Raw genomic sequence first — 11,767 nt, 5'->3', positions numbered from 1 at the left:
TGTAGATATGCGTTATTTCGTCTTCTTGAGTGAACGTATTGTGGAACTGCACATTCCAGCGGACTTTAGCGTACAATCAATGTGATCTAATCGGGTTCCGTGGGCCGCATATGCAGCTGCATTATTGTCCTCAATGGGCAAGTCACAACGGCGAATGGGACCTTCAAAACACAACGTCTTGGTTTCAATCTCCGCGCATTCGCTTTCGCAATGCCTCGCAGGGATTCTCGTAGACGGCCTGCCACCCCTAAAGGTTGATCTGAGATTCAGGAGGGGTAGTCTCCATCTGCAGGGTTTAGAGACACAATGACTTCGATGAACTAGGCCGATCATTACGAGTAGCTGGGTAGAGGAAAATTGCCTACCATATGGAAACCTTGCCAATGTTTAGCTCTAGCGACAAAGGTATGTTGCGTTTTGTCTTGGCAAAAAGGAGCCCACGAGTTGCAGTCCGATTGCAAGTGATACAAAAATTGTCACCACTCACTCGCCGCTTGTGGTTCAGATGTGTCGTTGAGCTGTCTGGGCAATGGCCTAAGTCTTTCTTGCAAGGTTCCCATTGTTTTCGACTGATGATATGAACTAAAATATAAGAATACTATTCGTGGCTAATAAGAAATACGCCTAAAATGCCCAAGAGCTATGTAACTTGTAGTCTATCTTTAGAATTTGTGTAGAAGTGTCGTGTCGAGTATGAGGAGACAAAGTCATAGAACCACATGATTCCTGGTTCGCGTTCTGTCCAGAGTCTAAGCAATGCGTTCAGCGCCTGACCGGCTTCAGGTAAGCGTTCAAAGGGCCCTTCTCCCAAAGCAGGTAGATCTTCTGTCTGCCAGCCCAGTCGCGGCTGTCATCGGCAATCTTGAAGTCGAAGTTCCACAACATGCGTGCGAGAATGAGGCGCATTTCGACATAGGCCAAGCTGAGAAGGTAAATCATGTCAGCAATCGTTCATTAAACACAGAGCTGGTTTCTGTAAGATATCGATGGGAAACTCACTTTCTTCCAATGCAGTTGCGGGGTCCGACGTGGAAAGGCTGGAAAGCTTCCTTGTCATCGCTGGCGAAGACAGGATCTTGCATCCATCTCTCGGGGTGGAAGCCAAAGGGATCGCGGAAGTTTTTCTCAGAGTGGTACATAGCCCACTGGTAGACAGAAACAGTTGTCTGCGAAGCTCGGATGTTAATCTTAGTCCAGTTACTTCAGGACTTGAGGAGTTGTACGTACGTCTTCGGGAACATAGTGATCCGCGATAGTCGCGCCTCCCTTAGGGACAATGCGAGGCAGTCCGATGGGCACTGGGGGGTACAGGCGGAGCGCTTCTTCGAGGCATGCGAGAAGGTAGGGCAGGTTGCTGACGGAAGTAAAGTCGATTTCGCTCTCTTCCTTGAATGTGGAACGGATCTCGTCGGTCAACCTCTTGTGCGCGTCGGGGTTCGTCAGCAGGTAGTATGTTACGCCGGAAAGCAGTGTCGCTGTGGTCTCGGATCCACCAATAATGAGAATGCTGCTGTTGGCCTTGAGCTTCTCAAAAGTCATGTTCTGTAGACGATGTTAGTTTCTCCGTTTTCTCGAAATTTTTGAGATAATTTGCGACGCACCCAGTCTTCCTTCTTCTTCAAGAGACCCTCGATGAGATCAGGACGCGATCCCAAATCCATGCGACGTCTGAGCTTTGCCTCGGTAAACTCTTCGTGATGCGCTCTTTCGCGCTTGGCCTTCTCAGGAACCATGGCCATCATGAGCTTCATAACAAAAGGGTAGTGTTTTCCGGTCTGCAAGACAGTGCCCAATCGCGCCATCTGGAAGATTGCCGCAACCCAAGGGTGGTAGTCTGAGCCGTCGAGACAACCAAATGATTCACCAAAGGCAAGGTCACCGATAACGTCGAAAGTGGTGTAGTTATACCAGGCTGCCAAGTCGAGGGGCTTCGCACCGTCATTTCCGTGCTGGTGAAGTCTCTGGATGAGCAGGTCGACATATCCCTTGATCATCGGCTGCTGGTCACGCATGCTCCTCTCGCTGAAGCCGTGCGCCAGGGATCTGCGCAGAACGGTGTGCTCCTCGCGATCAGAGCTGACGATATCGGAGGGTGCACCGGGAACGGAGCGGTAGAACTTGAGCGATTTCTCCATCTCGGCGCCGCCCTGGGTCTTGTGGCCCATAATGTCCTTCCAGGCGCGCGAGTCGTGGAAGGCGAGCTCATCGGGGGCGATGCGGACGACCGGACCGTACCGCCTGTGCAGGTCGAGCATGTCAAAGGGGAGCGTGCCGGTGAGCAGCTTGTAGCAGAACGGGATGCGGGATGTGCGCATCCATATCGGGCCGGGAAACTTTCGGAGCGGGTGGAGAAAGAGGCAGTAGAATACTTGAGCGAGCTGGTAGGCGACGTACTGCAGAAAGTTTGTTAGATTGCGGTGTTCGGTTGTGTAGTGTAGCCTCACGGAGCTGAAAATCAAGCTTTCAAGTGCCGGCCGGGGTAGAGCGGGAGACGGGGACTTACAACGCCTACTAACAGGCCTAGAGTGTTGACGAAGCCAAGTTCTAATAACTTCATGTTTGCGAAAAGAATTGACTCTCTGTGAGTGCCAGGATGCGACAGAGATAGAGAGAGAGGATAAAGGTGAAAGGTGAAGAGTTCGAGAATGAGTTGACAACCAGACCTCAAATATCAACACAAGGCAGGGCGTTCCATCAAGCTGGTTTTATTCTCAACTTCAGACTCACAAGTTCAGACGAATGCGAGTTACGAGTACGATAATTAAGATGTCTAAGCCTTAAAGGCGGGGAGGGGTGTGTGTTTTCGTCTACCTTCTCCCCATGGCATCATGGCATGGCGGCGGACTTTAGGGTACCGTTTGAACTTGGTCTTGGACCGGTTTCTCTCAGGTCCCATGTTTTGCAGAGGAATAGCGTGTGACAAGCGACCCTCCATCTCCATCCCATGGTTGTCCCGTCCCCAGTATGCCATGCTTTGGATGCCTTCTTCTTCTCTTCTGTGGGAGAAACCTGAACCCCACCCATGGCGTTTCACTACAATTACCGACATGTAGAACAAATGGTGACCATCCTCGGCGTGGATCACATTAGTGTAGTAGTAGCAGTAGCTTAGCTGTCGCGGCCCGCAGCCGGTGATCAATGCTCTACTGCCTACCTCCTCTAGGGCAAGGCAAGAGTGGCCTGTAGCCTGTAAGGCAAGTCTTGCAACACTGTCGTGTAAAGGAAAGGGGTCGGTCTCGTGTTCGGTCTCGCACTCTGGGACCCTTCCATCGTGGTCGTCGATCGTATGGCACTGTGGACGTGGTGCTCCGTGTCATGCGTGCACTGCATAAGGGGGTGGTAAAAGAGGAACCGGGAACACCGCAACGGTTCAGTTGCCATCAAATGTCTTGGGATGTGCCAAGTTACATCTTGGGAGAATTTGGCGAATCAGAAAGGCATAATTACGATGCCGCGGCAGCTTTACTGCTTTTACGCGGGGATCTGGGCCGTTGAGTGGGTTGTTTTGGGGTCCGTCTTGGCCTACGCTAGCCTCGAAGTTCGAACCCTTCCCTCCACTGAGTGCCCATCCAGGGATTCATTACTCGTGCTTTGTGTAGTGTGTATGTGTGCGAGCGCACTGTTTAACTCCATCGTTTTATATTACTAGAGGATTGCCGTAGTATATATAAACGCTACCCTACCCTCGAATTCCGCATTATTTAACCTTAACCCTTTTTATAAATTACTTATCTTTTCCTACATTCTACCCTCTCCCTTATTAAGGGATTATTCAGATTATAATTTTAATAACTTATTAATAAGTTAGTATTATTATTTAAAAATATATAACTTATTTTTATATATAAGTATTAAAAGTCTTATTATTATAAAAATAATAATAAATATATTAAAGTATTTAAAAAAGCTTTTTAATAAATTTCTAATATTATTTAAAATAATTATCTTTAAGTTATAAAAAAAAGTTAAAGTACTATATTAATATAGCCCTATTTATTTTATTAATATTAATAATACCTTTTTTAATATAGAATATATTAATAATACTCTATAACTATATTATTATACTTCGTAAATCGTACTTAATATTAATAAGGTTTTTAATATTATTTACTAAGTTTTTTATTAAAGTCGTTATTATAGGGTTAGTTTAATTATTAATATTTTAATAAGTATTTTAACTTAATTTAAAAGCTCTTATAGCTTTTAAAAAAGGGTTTTAAGGGATTTATAATTAGACTTTTTATTTATTATAAATAAAACTATTATAATTAAAACTATAATACTACTTATAAATTTCGATAATAAGTAATTAATAATATAATTTTTTTTTATAATAAGCTTAAAAAAGTATCTTAATTTAAGTACTAAGTAAGTATTATATTATTTTATTAAAACTATATTCTTATATTTATAACTTAGAAAGAATTAACTTTCTTTAATAATAAGGTACTTAGTGTGTGTGCGAGCGGGAGAGGTAGGTGGGGGGGGGGGGGGGGGGCCATGACGGAAGACGAGACGTAGGCGGACTTGTCATTGGAGACCCGATGAGTGTGCTGGTTCAAGAGCTGGTTGCAGATCAGTACGACGTCCCGTCAAGCTGGATGAACCCCCAATCTCTGCGACGGGTTTTTGGATGACATCGACAACCCGAGACCGACCCCGAGATAGGCTTCCAAGAGATCGCCACGGGCAACTTGCAAGTGGTCGTGGCAGTGAATGAGACACAATGGCAATAACGCATTTTGCTGACTTGCTAAGTCCGACGAAACATATGATGAGCGGAGTTTCTCTCTGCAATGGCTGAAGACACAGATTTGATGACGACCATTAACATCGCTTGGAGTACGACGAAATCATGGTTTCGCGGGAGTCGAGAGTGATTAATTATTGCGACCCATAAGCTTTCGGGAATTTAGCAGCGCCTCGGAGGACATAACGAATCCGGGATTGAATGCTGCTCGGCTATGCCCCTTGCAGTTACCTCATGGTTTGTGAGCTGTGCCAAGTCGGGGGATTGACGAGCGTCCGACTTTACGCGGATACCTCTTGGAAATAAACTCTCCAGCTCCCCCACTCCTTATCGGTAAGGAATGTTGGCTGTATTGATATGAGCCTGTCCTGGGAGCGTAGCGACGCCTCTTTTCTCCTCTCGACCATCTCTTTTCTTTCAGTGTTTCCACGTCTTCGATTGCAAGTCTCTCACTCCTCTCCATGTCTTCACGCGAAACCTCTGGTTCTACTCCCGTTTCAACTTCCGGCTCGTCTTTCCTCACTCCTGGCACATGTGGGCATGTGCGTTGAGTGAACATCGAAGCTCCTGCCACGCATTCACGAATAGACTTCACGTCACAGTCTCATGATGGCGTCAACTCCTCATTCTGCCCAGAGGGGTTGATAAAGGCAACGTTCATGTCGGGGACCATTCGTGTTTACGTTCAACTTTACACCCATTGACCTTGTCTTCCAGAAGACTCGAGTAAAGCTTCTGCCCTTGATTGGCACTTCCGTCCGAAGCCTCGCCCCAGCCACGCTCTCTTGACAGCCATAAAACTACGCCGTCAGTGATTTTATGTGCAACACCCCTTTCAACACTTTCGCATCACAGATTGCAGAGATTGAGCCTTCTATCGTGTGTGCCCACAAAATATGTCAAATATCTACTTCAAACCAACGGACATGACCTTCCGCATCAAGATATTCTGCCCAAACAATTGGTCGATAGACTTCTGCTGGGGTCCCGTAAAGTTTCGGCTGGCCTGCAACTTTCAAGCAAACCGCAGGGTCACAACCAGGACTTCCCCACGATCGGTCCGGTCCGAAGACCTTCGGCCGACAGGCCTCTTTTGCAGCAGAACCAGGCCCTTAGTAATAGGGAAAAGTCCTGGCGCAATTCATGATGGGCAGAAAGCTTAAGTTGCAAGAGCTGAAAACGAGGCTGGAAGTTGGAAAGGCGCCATTAAGTGTTTGGCATCATGGCAGCATTTATAGCTGTCAAATTCCCATTCGAAGTTTACTTCATGCTGACCAGAATCCGGTGCATGTCTGAACGCAAGATCGTCCTCAACGATGGATCGAGTGGCTTGCAGGTTACTTGCCGGCCGTCGACGCCAGTCCGTGAGACAGCATCTGAGCTGCAACATAAGACGACGCCTCTTTCGCATACCGACAGTAGCTTACGCTCCCAAAGATAGTTGATAAAGTTCAGCGTTTGTCCCCTTGGAAACATGCGATTACCCCTCCTTTCCTCGACCTGTGACTAGTCTCACCTCGTCTTTTGTTAGTGGCTGGTAAGCCTGTGAGAAGATTCGAAATCAACTTTCTGCGCCTCACCGCATCGATTGAGAGCGCCTGTTTCTCGTACGCTTGGTGCATCATGCTGGACATTGCAATCATCGGCGGTGGAATTGCTGGGCTCACGGCAGCCATCGCGCTCCGGCGAGCAGGCCATTCTGTGACGATACACGAGAAAACGTCGCTGAACAACGAAATCGGGGCCGCGATCAACGTACAGACGAACGCATCACGTCCGCTGGTGGCTCTGGGAATGGACCCGGTGAGAGCTAGGTTCGTGATGGCCACAGGCAGCCGGCTCATGCGAGGCGATACCCTGGAGGTGACCCACGAACTCAACCTGGGGGCTATTGCAAATAGTTACGGATCGCCGTGGTACTTTGCGCACCGGGTCGATTTGCATGAGGAATTGAAGCGGATGGTGGTAGCGGCTGACGGCGGCCCGCCTGTGACGTTCAAGTTGCGGAGTGAAGTGACGAGTTATGTGAGCTTGCGTGAACCAGGAGTCTGATTTTCTGCAGAGACAACAACGTGCTAATGATGGACTCAGAATCCGGAAGCTGCCAGCTTCACTCTTCGAGACGGAATCGTCATTTCTGCAGATCTTGTGGTAGTTGCGGATGGTATTCACAGCGGTGGCGTCGAGGCGATTCTCGGGTCTCCCAATCCCGCGTCCCCCGCAGCCCTAGACAATTTTTGCTACCGGTTCTTGATACCCATGGATGCTGTACTTTCGGATCCAATCACCTCCAATCTATACAAAGATGCAGCTGGTGGCTTTAGGCTATTTCATGGGGACGGCAAGAGAATTGTCACATATCCGTGTAGGGAGTATGTTGGCCAGTCGGAATGGCACACTGAAGCATCGACTGACGCGCCGTAGCGGTGAGGTGCTCAACTGTATTGCCATTTTCCACAACGAACTCGACTCTTCGAGCAGAGAAGGTGAGTATGCCTGCCTTCGTATTCGCGCAGGGGGCACGCAGATCAAAGACAACCACGGGCAGCTGAGCTCCGGCTTGCTGGCCTGAAAGAAAGAGGAGCTGACTATGATCCTCAGATTGGCACAACTCGGTTGATCAATCTCACTTACTGAAGCTTTTTGAAAACTTTCATCCCAATGTGCTGGCTCTTCTTCGGTAGGTGAGGCTTCGCGGAAACGCAAAGCATGGCGGCTGATGAGTGACAGCAAGGCAAACGAAGTGAAGCAGTGGCCTCTGCTGTACAGAGCCCCCATTCCAAGATGGAGCAAGGGTCGCATGGTTCTGATTGGGGATGCAGCTCACCCAATGCTTCCACGTAAGGCTTCTGCCCAAGTTACCATGCCTTGACTCACATCCTATCTGCAGATCAGGGGCAAGGAGGTGCGCAAGGCATCGAGGACGGCGTTGCCCTCGGGGTGTGTCTTGCCAACACAACCTCAAAAGATGATGTAATCAAGAGACTAGAAGTGTTCGAAAGAATCCGCAGAAATAGGGCCAGCGTGGTCACCATCTTCAGCAATGCTGGACAAGAGGAGGCGGAGAAGATCAAGGAAGCTGCGTCCGAGTTCATACCTGTCGAGCGCATCCCCAGTGAGTCGCGACCTACTCCCTCTATGGTTCCGACGAAAAGGCACACATCTAATCGGACTGAACAGCAAATCCAAGCGGCTTCTATGACTTCCACTTTAGTTACGACATTATGGAAGACTCGGCTGAACACATGCGGAAGCTCGATCCCAACTTTAGGCTTCCCGAAGCGTTTCTAAGAAACGAACCAGGAAATCGAGCATTTCTGTGAGAGAAGAATGGCTTTGAGATGGATTACTTCGAGGTGAGGAGTCGTGAAAGAACGGGGCCTGTCGTGTAATCGAAGTTATCGACGACTTCGTTCAGGGGGTACTTCTTTCCACTTACTTGCATGAAGTACTTCAGTCAAGGTACCTTTCAGAATGTTGAATGATGAAGGAAGGCACGGGGCTCTTAATTGAAGGGAAGAAGTAGCAATGATCACTTTATGATATTCGAGTAAAGAGGTCCTCGCTCACTCCTGACATTTGTCGTGTTGGTGGTCTTAGGTGCTGCCACAGACTCTCCCTCGTGTCTTTGTCCTCTTCCTGTCGTCACATCAACGATCGACAAACGTTCCTATTTCTGTATTTCTTTGAATCCCGCTCTTCCTAGGTATAACTGTCTTCCCCGAGCGAGGTACTTGAGTCGGCGACTTTCCACTCCACCACTAGCTACCTCGACGAGAGCGATAGCATTCTCGAGCTCTTCCAGTGATTCGGACCACGAAGGATCGCGGCCGGATTGACGACCTGTCACCGCCATGGACCGAAGTCTCGACCAATGGGACGAAATTTCGCCATTGCTCCGGTTTCTTGTTGTTATCGGAGTGGTCGAGACACTTGCTACCATCTTCTATTTCTGTGTCACACTGTGGTGCCTGGCCAGACACAAGAGGACAATTGACGATGAGAACGTAGGTAGCATTGCTACGCCCATTCCTCCCATCACAGCACTAATCCATTCACTTCGTGTCTCAACAGCCTCCTATCAGGACCAAAGAATCACGCGATGTCCACGGCGGCAAACATCGAGCATAGGAAGATGAGCCAACCCCGCTAGCTCGCGTCGTCTTGGTTCCCGAGCGAAGAGGAGGAACCAAGCAAGATCCGTGGGAGCCGGCCAACCCTTCACCTGCACCCTCTCTCGCACCGGCTGCCCCGTTGTATGCCATTTCAGAGGCAAGCCTCAGCAAATACTCATTAACAGTGCTAGCCTTGAAATCACACGATCGGTCTTGACTGCAGGCGGTATAACTGCGGTAGGAATACATGGGATGGATGGGACCCTGATGAAGGACAGACTTTCTTCACTGAATCGGCAGGCCTACTGATACACTCTACTAGTATACACTCTTCACCCACTTAACTTCTGACTTCCGCCCGTGACTGTTGCTCCGGTGCGTAGACGCGTTGAACTGCGCGGTCGTGGGCCGCCTTGAGCAGTACCAGCTCGCGTTCGTGCCTCCTCCGCGTCTCCCTGGCATCAGGAGGCAGCATCGTCTTGTACAGAGTCTCTCTCGCCTTGACCTCGGTACAGCGTGCCAATACGGCCACGCTTGCCAGCCATGCGGCAAGGAACGCAAGGAAGGCTTTCTGTCCCACCAGCCAAGAGTCCAGGCCGAAGAAGTGCACCACCAGCAGCGTCACACTCAGCAGGCATTGAGCGATGGGCAGTGCCAGATCCACGATGGGCCACACATTTGGACCAAAGGCACCTCTATCCTTCATCTTTTCTTCGTAATTCATCAATTCGTTTTTCCACTTGAATTCGCATTCGTGTGCTGACTTCATGTCCACAAGGCGCAGATGATATGCCTCCGTGGCATATACGATCCGCGAATGCCGCTCTTCGTACGAGTTCTTGGGCTCGGCCCATTCGGAGAAGAGTGCATCAAGCTCGGCTTTGGCTTCACGGACCAGTCGCGCCCGCCGGCGGGGCGTATCAGGAGCCTCGATTCTGGTTCCTGCGGGGGCAACTTGAGTTGGTGTCGATGACCTCGTCCTCGGTGATAGTAGAGGAGGCAAGGTTTTGTCGGTTTCGATGGTTGGGGATTTTCCTAAAAAGTCTCCTGATTCGTACTCGGTTGGGTCCGAATCTATGGGATGCGCTTCGTAATCGTCGTCGGATCCATAATGACTTTCACCGTCGCTGTCACTTTCTCCGACCTCTTCCTCATCCTCGCCCTCATACTCAACATCGTCGTCTTCGCTTTCTTCAGCCGTGAAGCTAGAGCCGAACCGATAGGGGTCCTGATCAACGCTCTCACGTGCAAACATTTCGCAGATTTGGACCAGCGCATCGACACATCTCCTGTCCAGCTGCGAATCATCCTGCACCTCCTGCTCCCTCTCGCACACTCTACCAATTGTGTCGATGCACTTATTCACAACGGCAAACTTTGCATTCTGCTCAGTCACGCTCGCCGAGTTTGATGCAATCGCCGCCCCAGCCTGTTGCTTAGCCAAGTCCCTCAGCTCTTCCAGCGTCTCCTCGACCTTGTCCAGCCGCTCCACCACGTTGGAAAAGCTGTCCACCGATTCTGTGGGACTATCATCCTCATCCTGTTCCGGGACAGCCTGCGGGAATGACGCGAAGCACATTTGAGGCGCGTACATTGGCGAAGGCGCAGTCTGCGGTCTCTTTGGCAGATTTATCGTGCCTGGCGAAGTTGTGCTCGCCGGCGACATTGGTGATATGGTGGTGCTGACTGACGACCGCCTTTGAATCTCTCTCCACCCTTCCACCATGCGCTTCATAAACGCTGCCTGGTCGGGCATAATCTTGACGACCTCATCGGCGGCACTGGAGATGAAGTCATCCGGGAGGAGAACGGGGCAAGTTGATGATCGGCGAAATGGTGGCATGGAGACCGCCGTGGATGGGCGGCTGCTGTAAGTGGCCGTAGATGGACGGCTGTCATTCTTCTTTTCGGTGCGTTCTGACTCGGAGGTTGTGTCCTGGAGCTGCTGGTGCTTGTAGGCGTCGAGCTCGTCAAAGTAGCCGTCTAGGCTTTGTGAAGACTTGCGTGATGAGGCGGGCGTCTCGATACCGTCGTAGTTCTCATCCTCCTCATCTCCCTCTTCCTCGTCGTCGTACTCATCGCTGGAGAACATGAAGTCACCGAGTTCCTCAGAGAGTCGTCTTGGTGCGAGGGCGGGGGACCCTTGTCGGGGACTAGCTGGGAGATCCCTCATTGCTTTGGTGTGTTATGTGTTTGTGCGTGTAGTTGATGAGCTGTTCAAAGTCTCTAATGAGGCTCCGTCTCTTGAAAATTACGGATGAGTGAGTTGCTGCTCTGCGTGGATGATGGCAGTTTGAAGTGTTGGTCTTGGTCAGCTCCCAAGTGGGCGCTGGTTGGGATGGCGGGATTGCGGATTGCGGCAAGGGGGGTAAAGGGAGGGACGGAGGGATGCGAAAGGGGAGGGGACCCTTGGCGCGGGGTGAGTGGGCTGGGGGGCTGGCGGTGAGTGAAAAAGGCCGCACGACGGTCAGTTTGCGTTGCTGCTGAAGGCTGCAAGGTGATCCCCCCAAAGAGAAGTAGAAAGAGAGCACGATCCTTTTGGGATCTCGGGAATATTTTGTTACGACGAAAAGACAAGAAAAGATGGGATGGAGCGATCTATAGAGCTAGGATGAAACCTTTCGGAGACGGGTTGTCGTGGTTTGTGGTTGTGGTTGGATGCAGTTTAAAGAACGGGCTGCAGCCAGAAAAGACTAAAAAAGACTGAGAGACGAGACAAATAGGAGAAGATGAAGAGAGTAGTAGTAGTCTGTAAGGTAGGTATGTATGTATGTATGTATGCAAGACTTGCAGATGCGCGCAGAAGAAGGTGTTTCCGATCGGCGGTCAAGATAAACTTCGGTCAAGACCTAGGCACGGACGGGACGTCCATCCACGAACATGAGTCTATGACTGCTGT

The 11,767-nt window shown here is 50.0% G+C and overlaps 3 protein-coding genes across 3 annotated transcripts; 1 reads left to right on the top strand and 2 right to left on the bottom strand.

The window, feature by feature from the left end:
• Positions 1-762: 762 nt before the first annotated feature.
• On the bottom strand, positions 763-2,557 carry CLUP02_17111 (cytochrome P450; the record flags this gene model as incomplete). Its single annotated transcript, XM_049296026.1, has 5 exons — positions 763-922; positions 1,000-1,166; positions 1,228-1,542; positions 1,602-2,393; positions 2,504-2,557. 5 exons carry the CDS (start codon positions 2,555-2,557, stop codon positions 763-765), a joined length of 1,488 nt encoding a protein of 495 aa, XP_049153173.1.
• A 1,990-nt stretch (positions 2,558-4,547) lies between these two features.
• Positions 4,548-8,076, top strand: CLUP02_17110 (FAD dependent oxidoreductase; the record flags this gene model as incomplete). The annotated part of the gene is made up of 16 exons (XM_049296025.1): positions 4,548-4,589; positions 4,656-4,709; positions 4,788-4,879; positions 4,981-5,026; positions 5,175-5,295; positions 5,342-5,428; positions 5,471-5,564; positions 5,609-5,816; positions 6,057-6,171; positions 6,264-6,778; positions 6,845-7,125; positions 7,178-7,239; positions 7,355-7,433; positions 7,484-7,593; positions 7,644-7,868; positions 7,934-8,076. 16 exons carry the CDS (start codon positions 4,548-4,550, stop codon positions 8,074-8,076), a joined length of 2,274 nt encoding a protein of 757 aa, XP_049153172.1.
• Positions 8,077-9,208: 1,132 nt separating this feature from the next.
• CLUP02_17109 (uncharacterized protein) lies at positions 9,209-11,041 on the bottom strand (the record flags this gene model as incomplete). The annotated part of the gene is made up of 1 exon (XM_049296024.1): positions 9,209-11,041. One exon carries the CDS (start codon positions 11,039-11,041, stop codon positions 9,209-9,211), a length of 1,833 nt encoding a protein of 610 aa, XP_049153171.1.
• Positions 11,042-11,767: the final 726 nt, after the last annotated feature.

The sequence above is a fragment of the Colletotrichum lupini genome, chromosome 9 (genome assembly GCF_023278565.1).
Source record: "Colletotrichum lupini chromosome 9, complete sequence".
In the NCBI taxonomy this organism is placed as follows: domain Eukaryota; kingdom Fungi; phylum Ascomycota; class Sordariomycetes; order Glomerellales; family Glomerellaceae; genus Colletotrichum; species Colletotrichum lupini.
The sequence above is the reverse complement of the archived record's forward strand: the minus strand, read 5'-3'. Positions and strand labels throughout refer to the sequence as shown.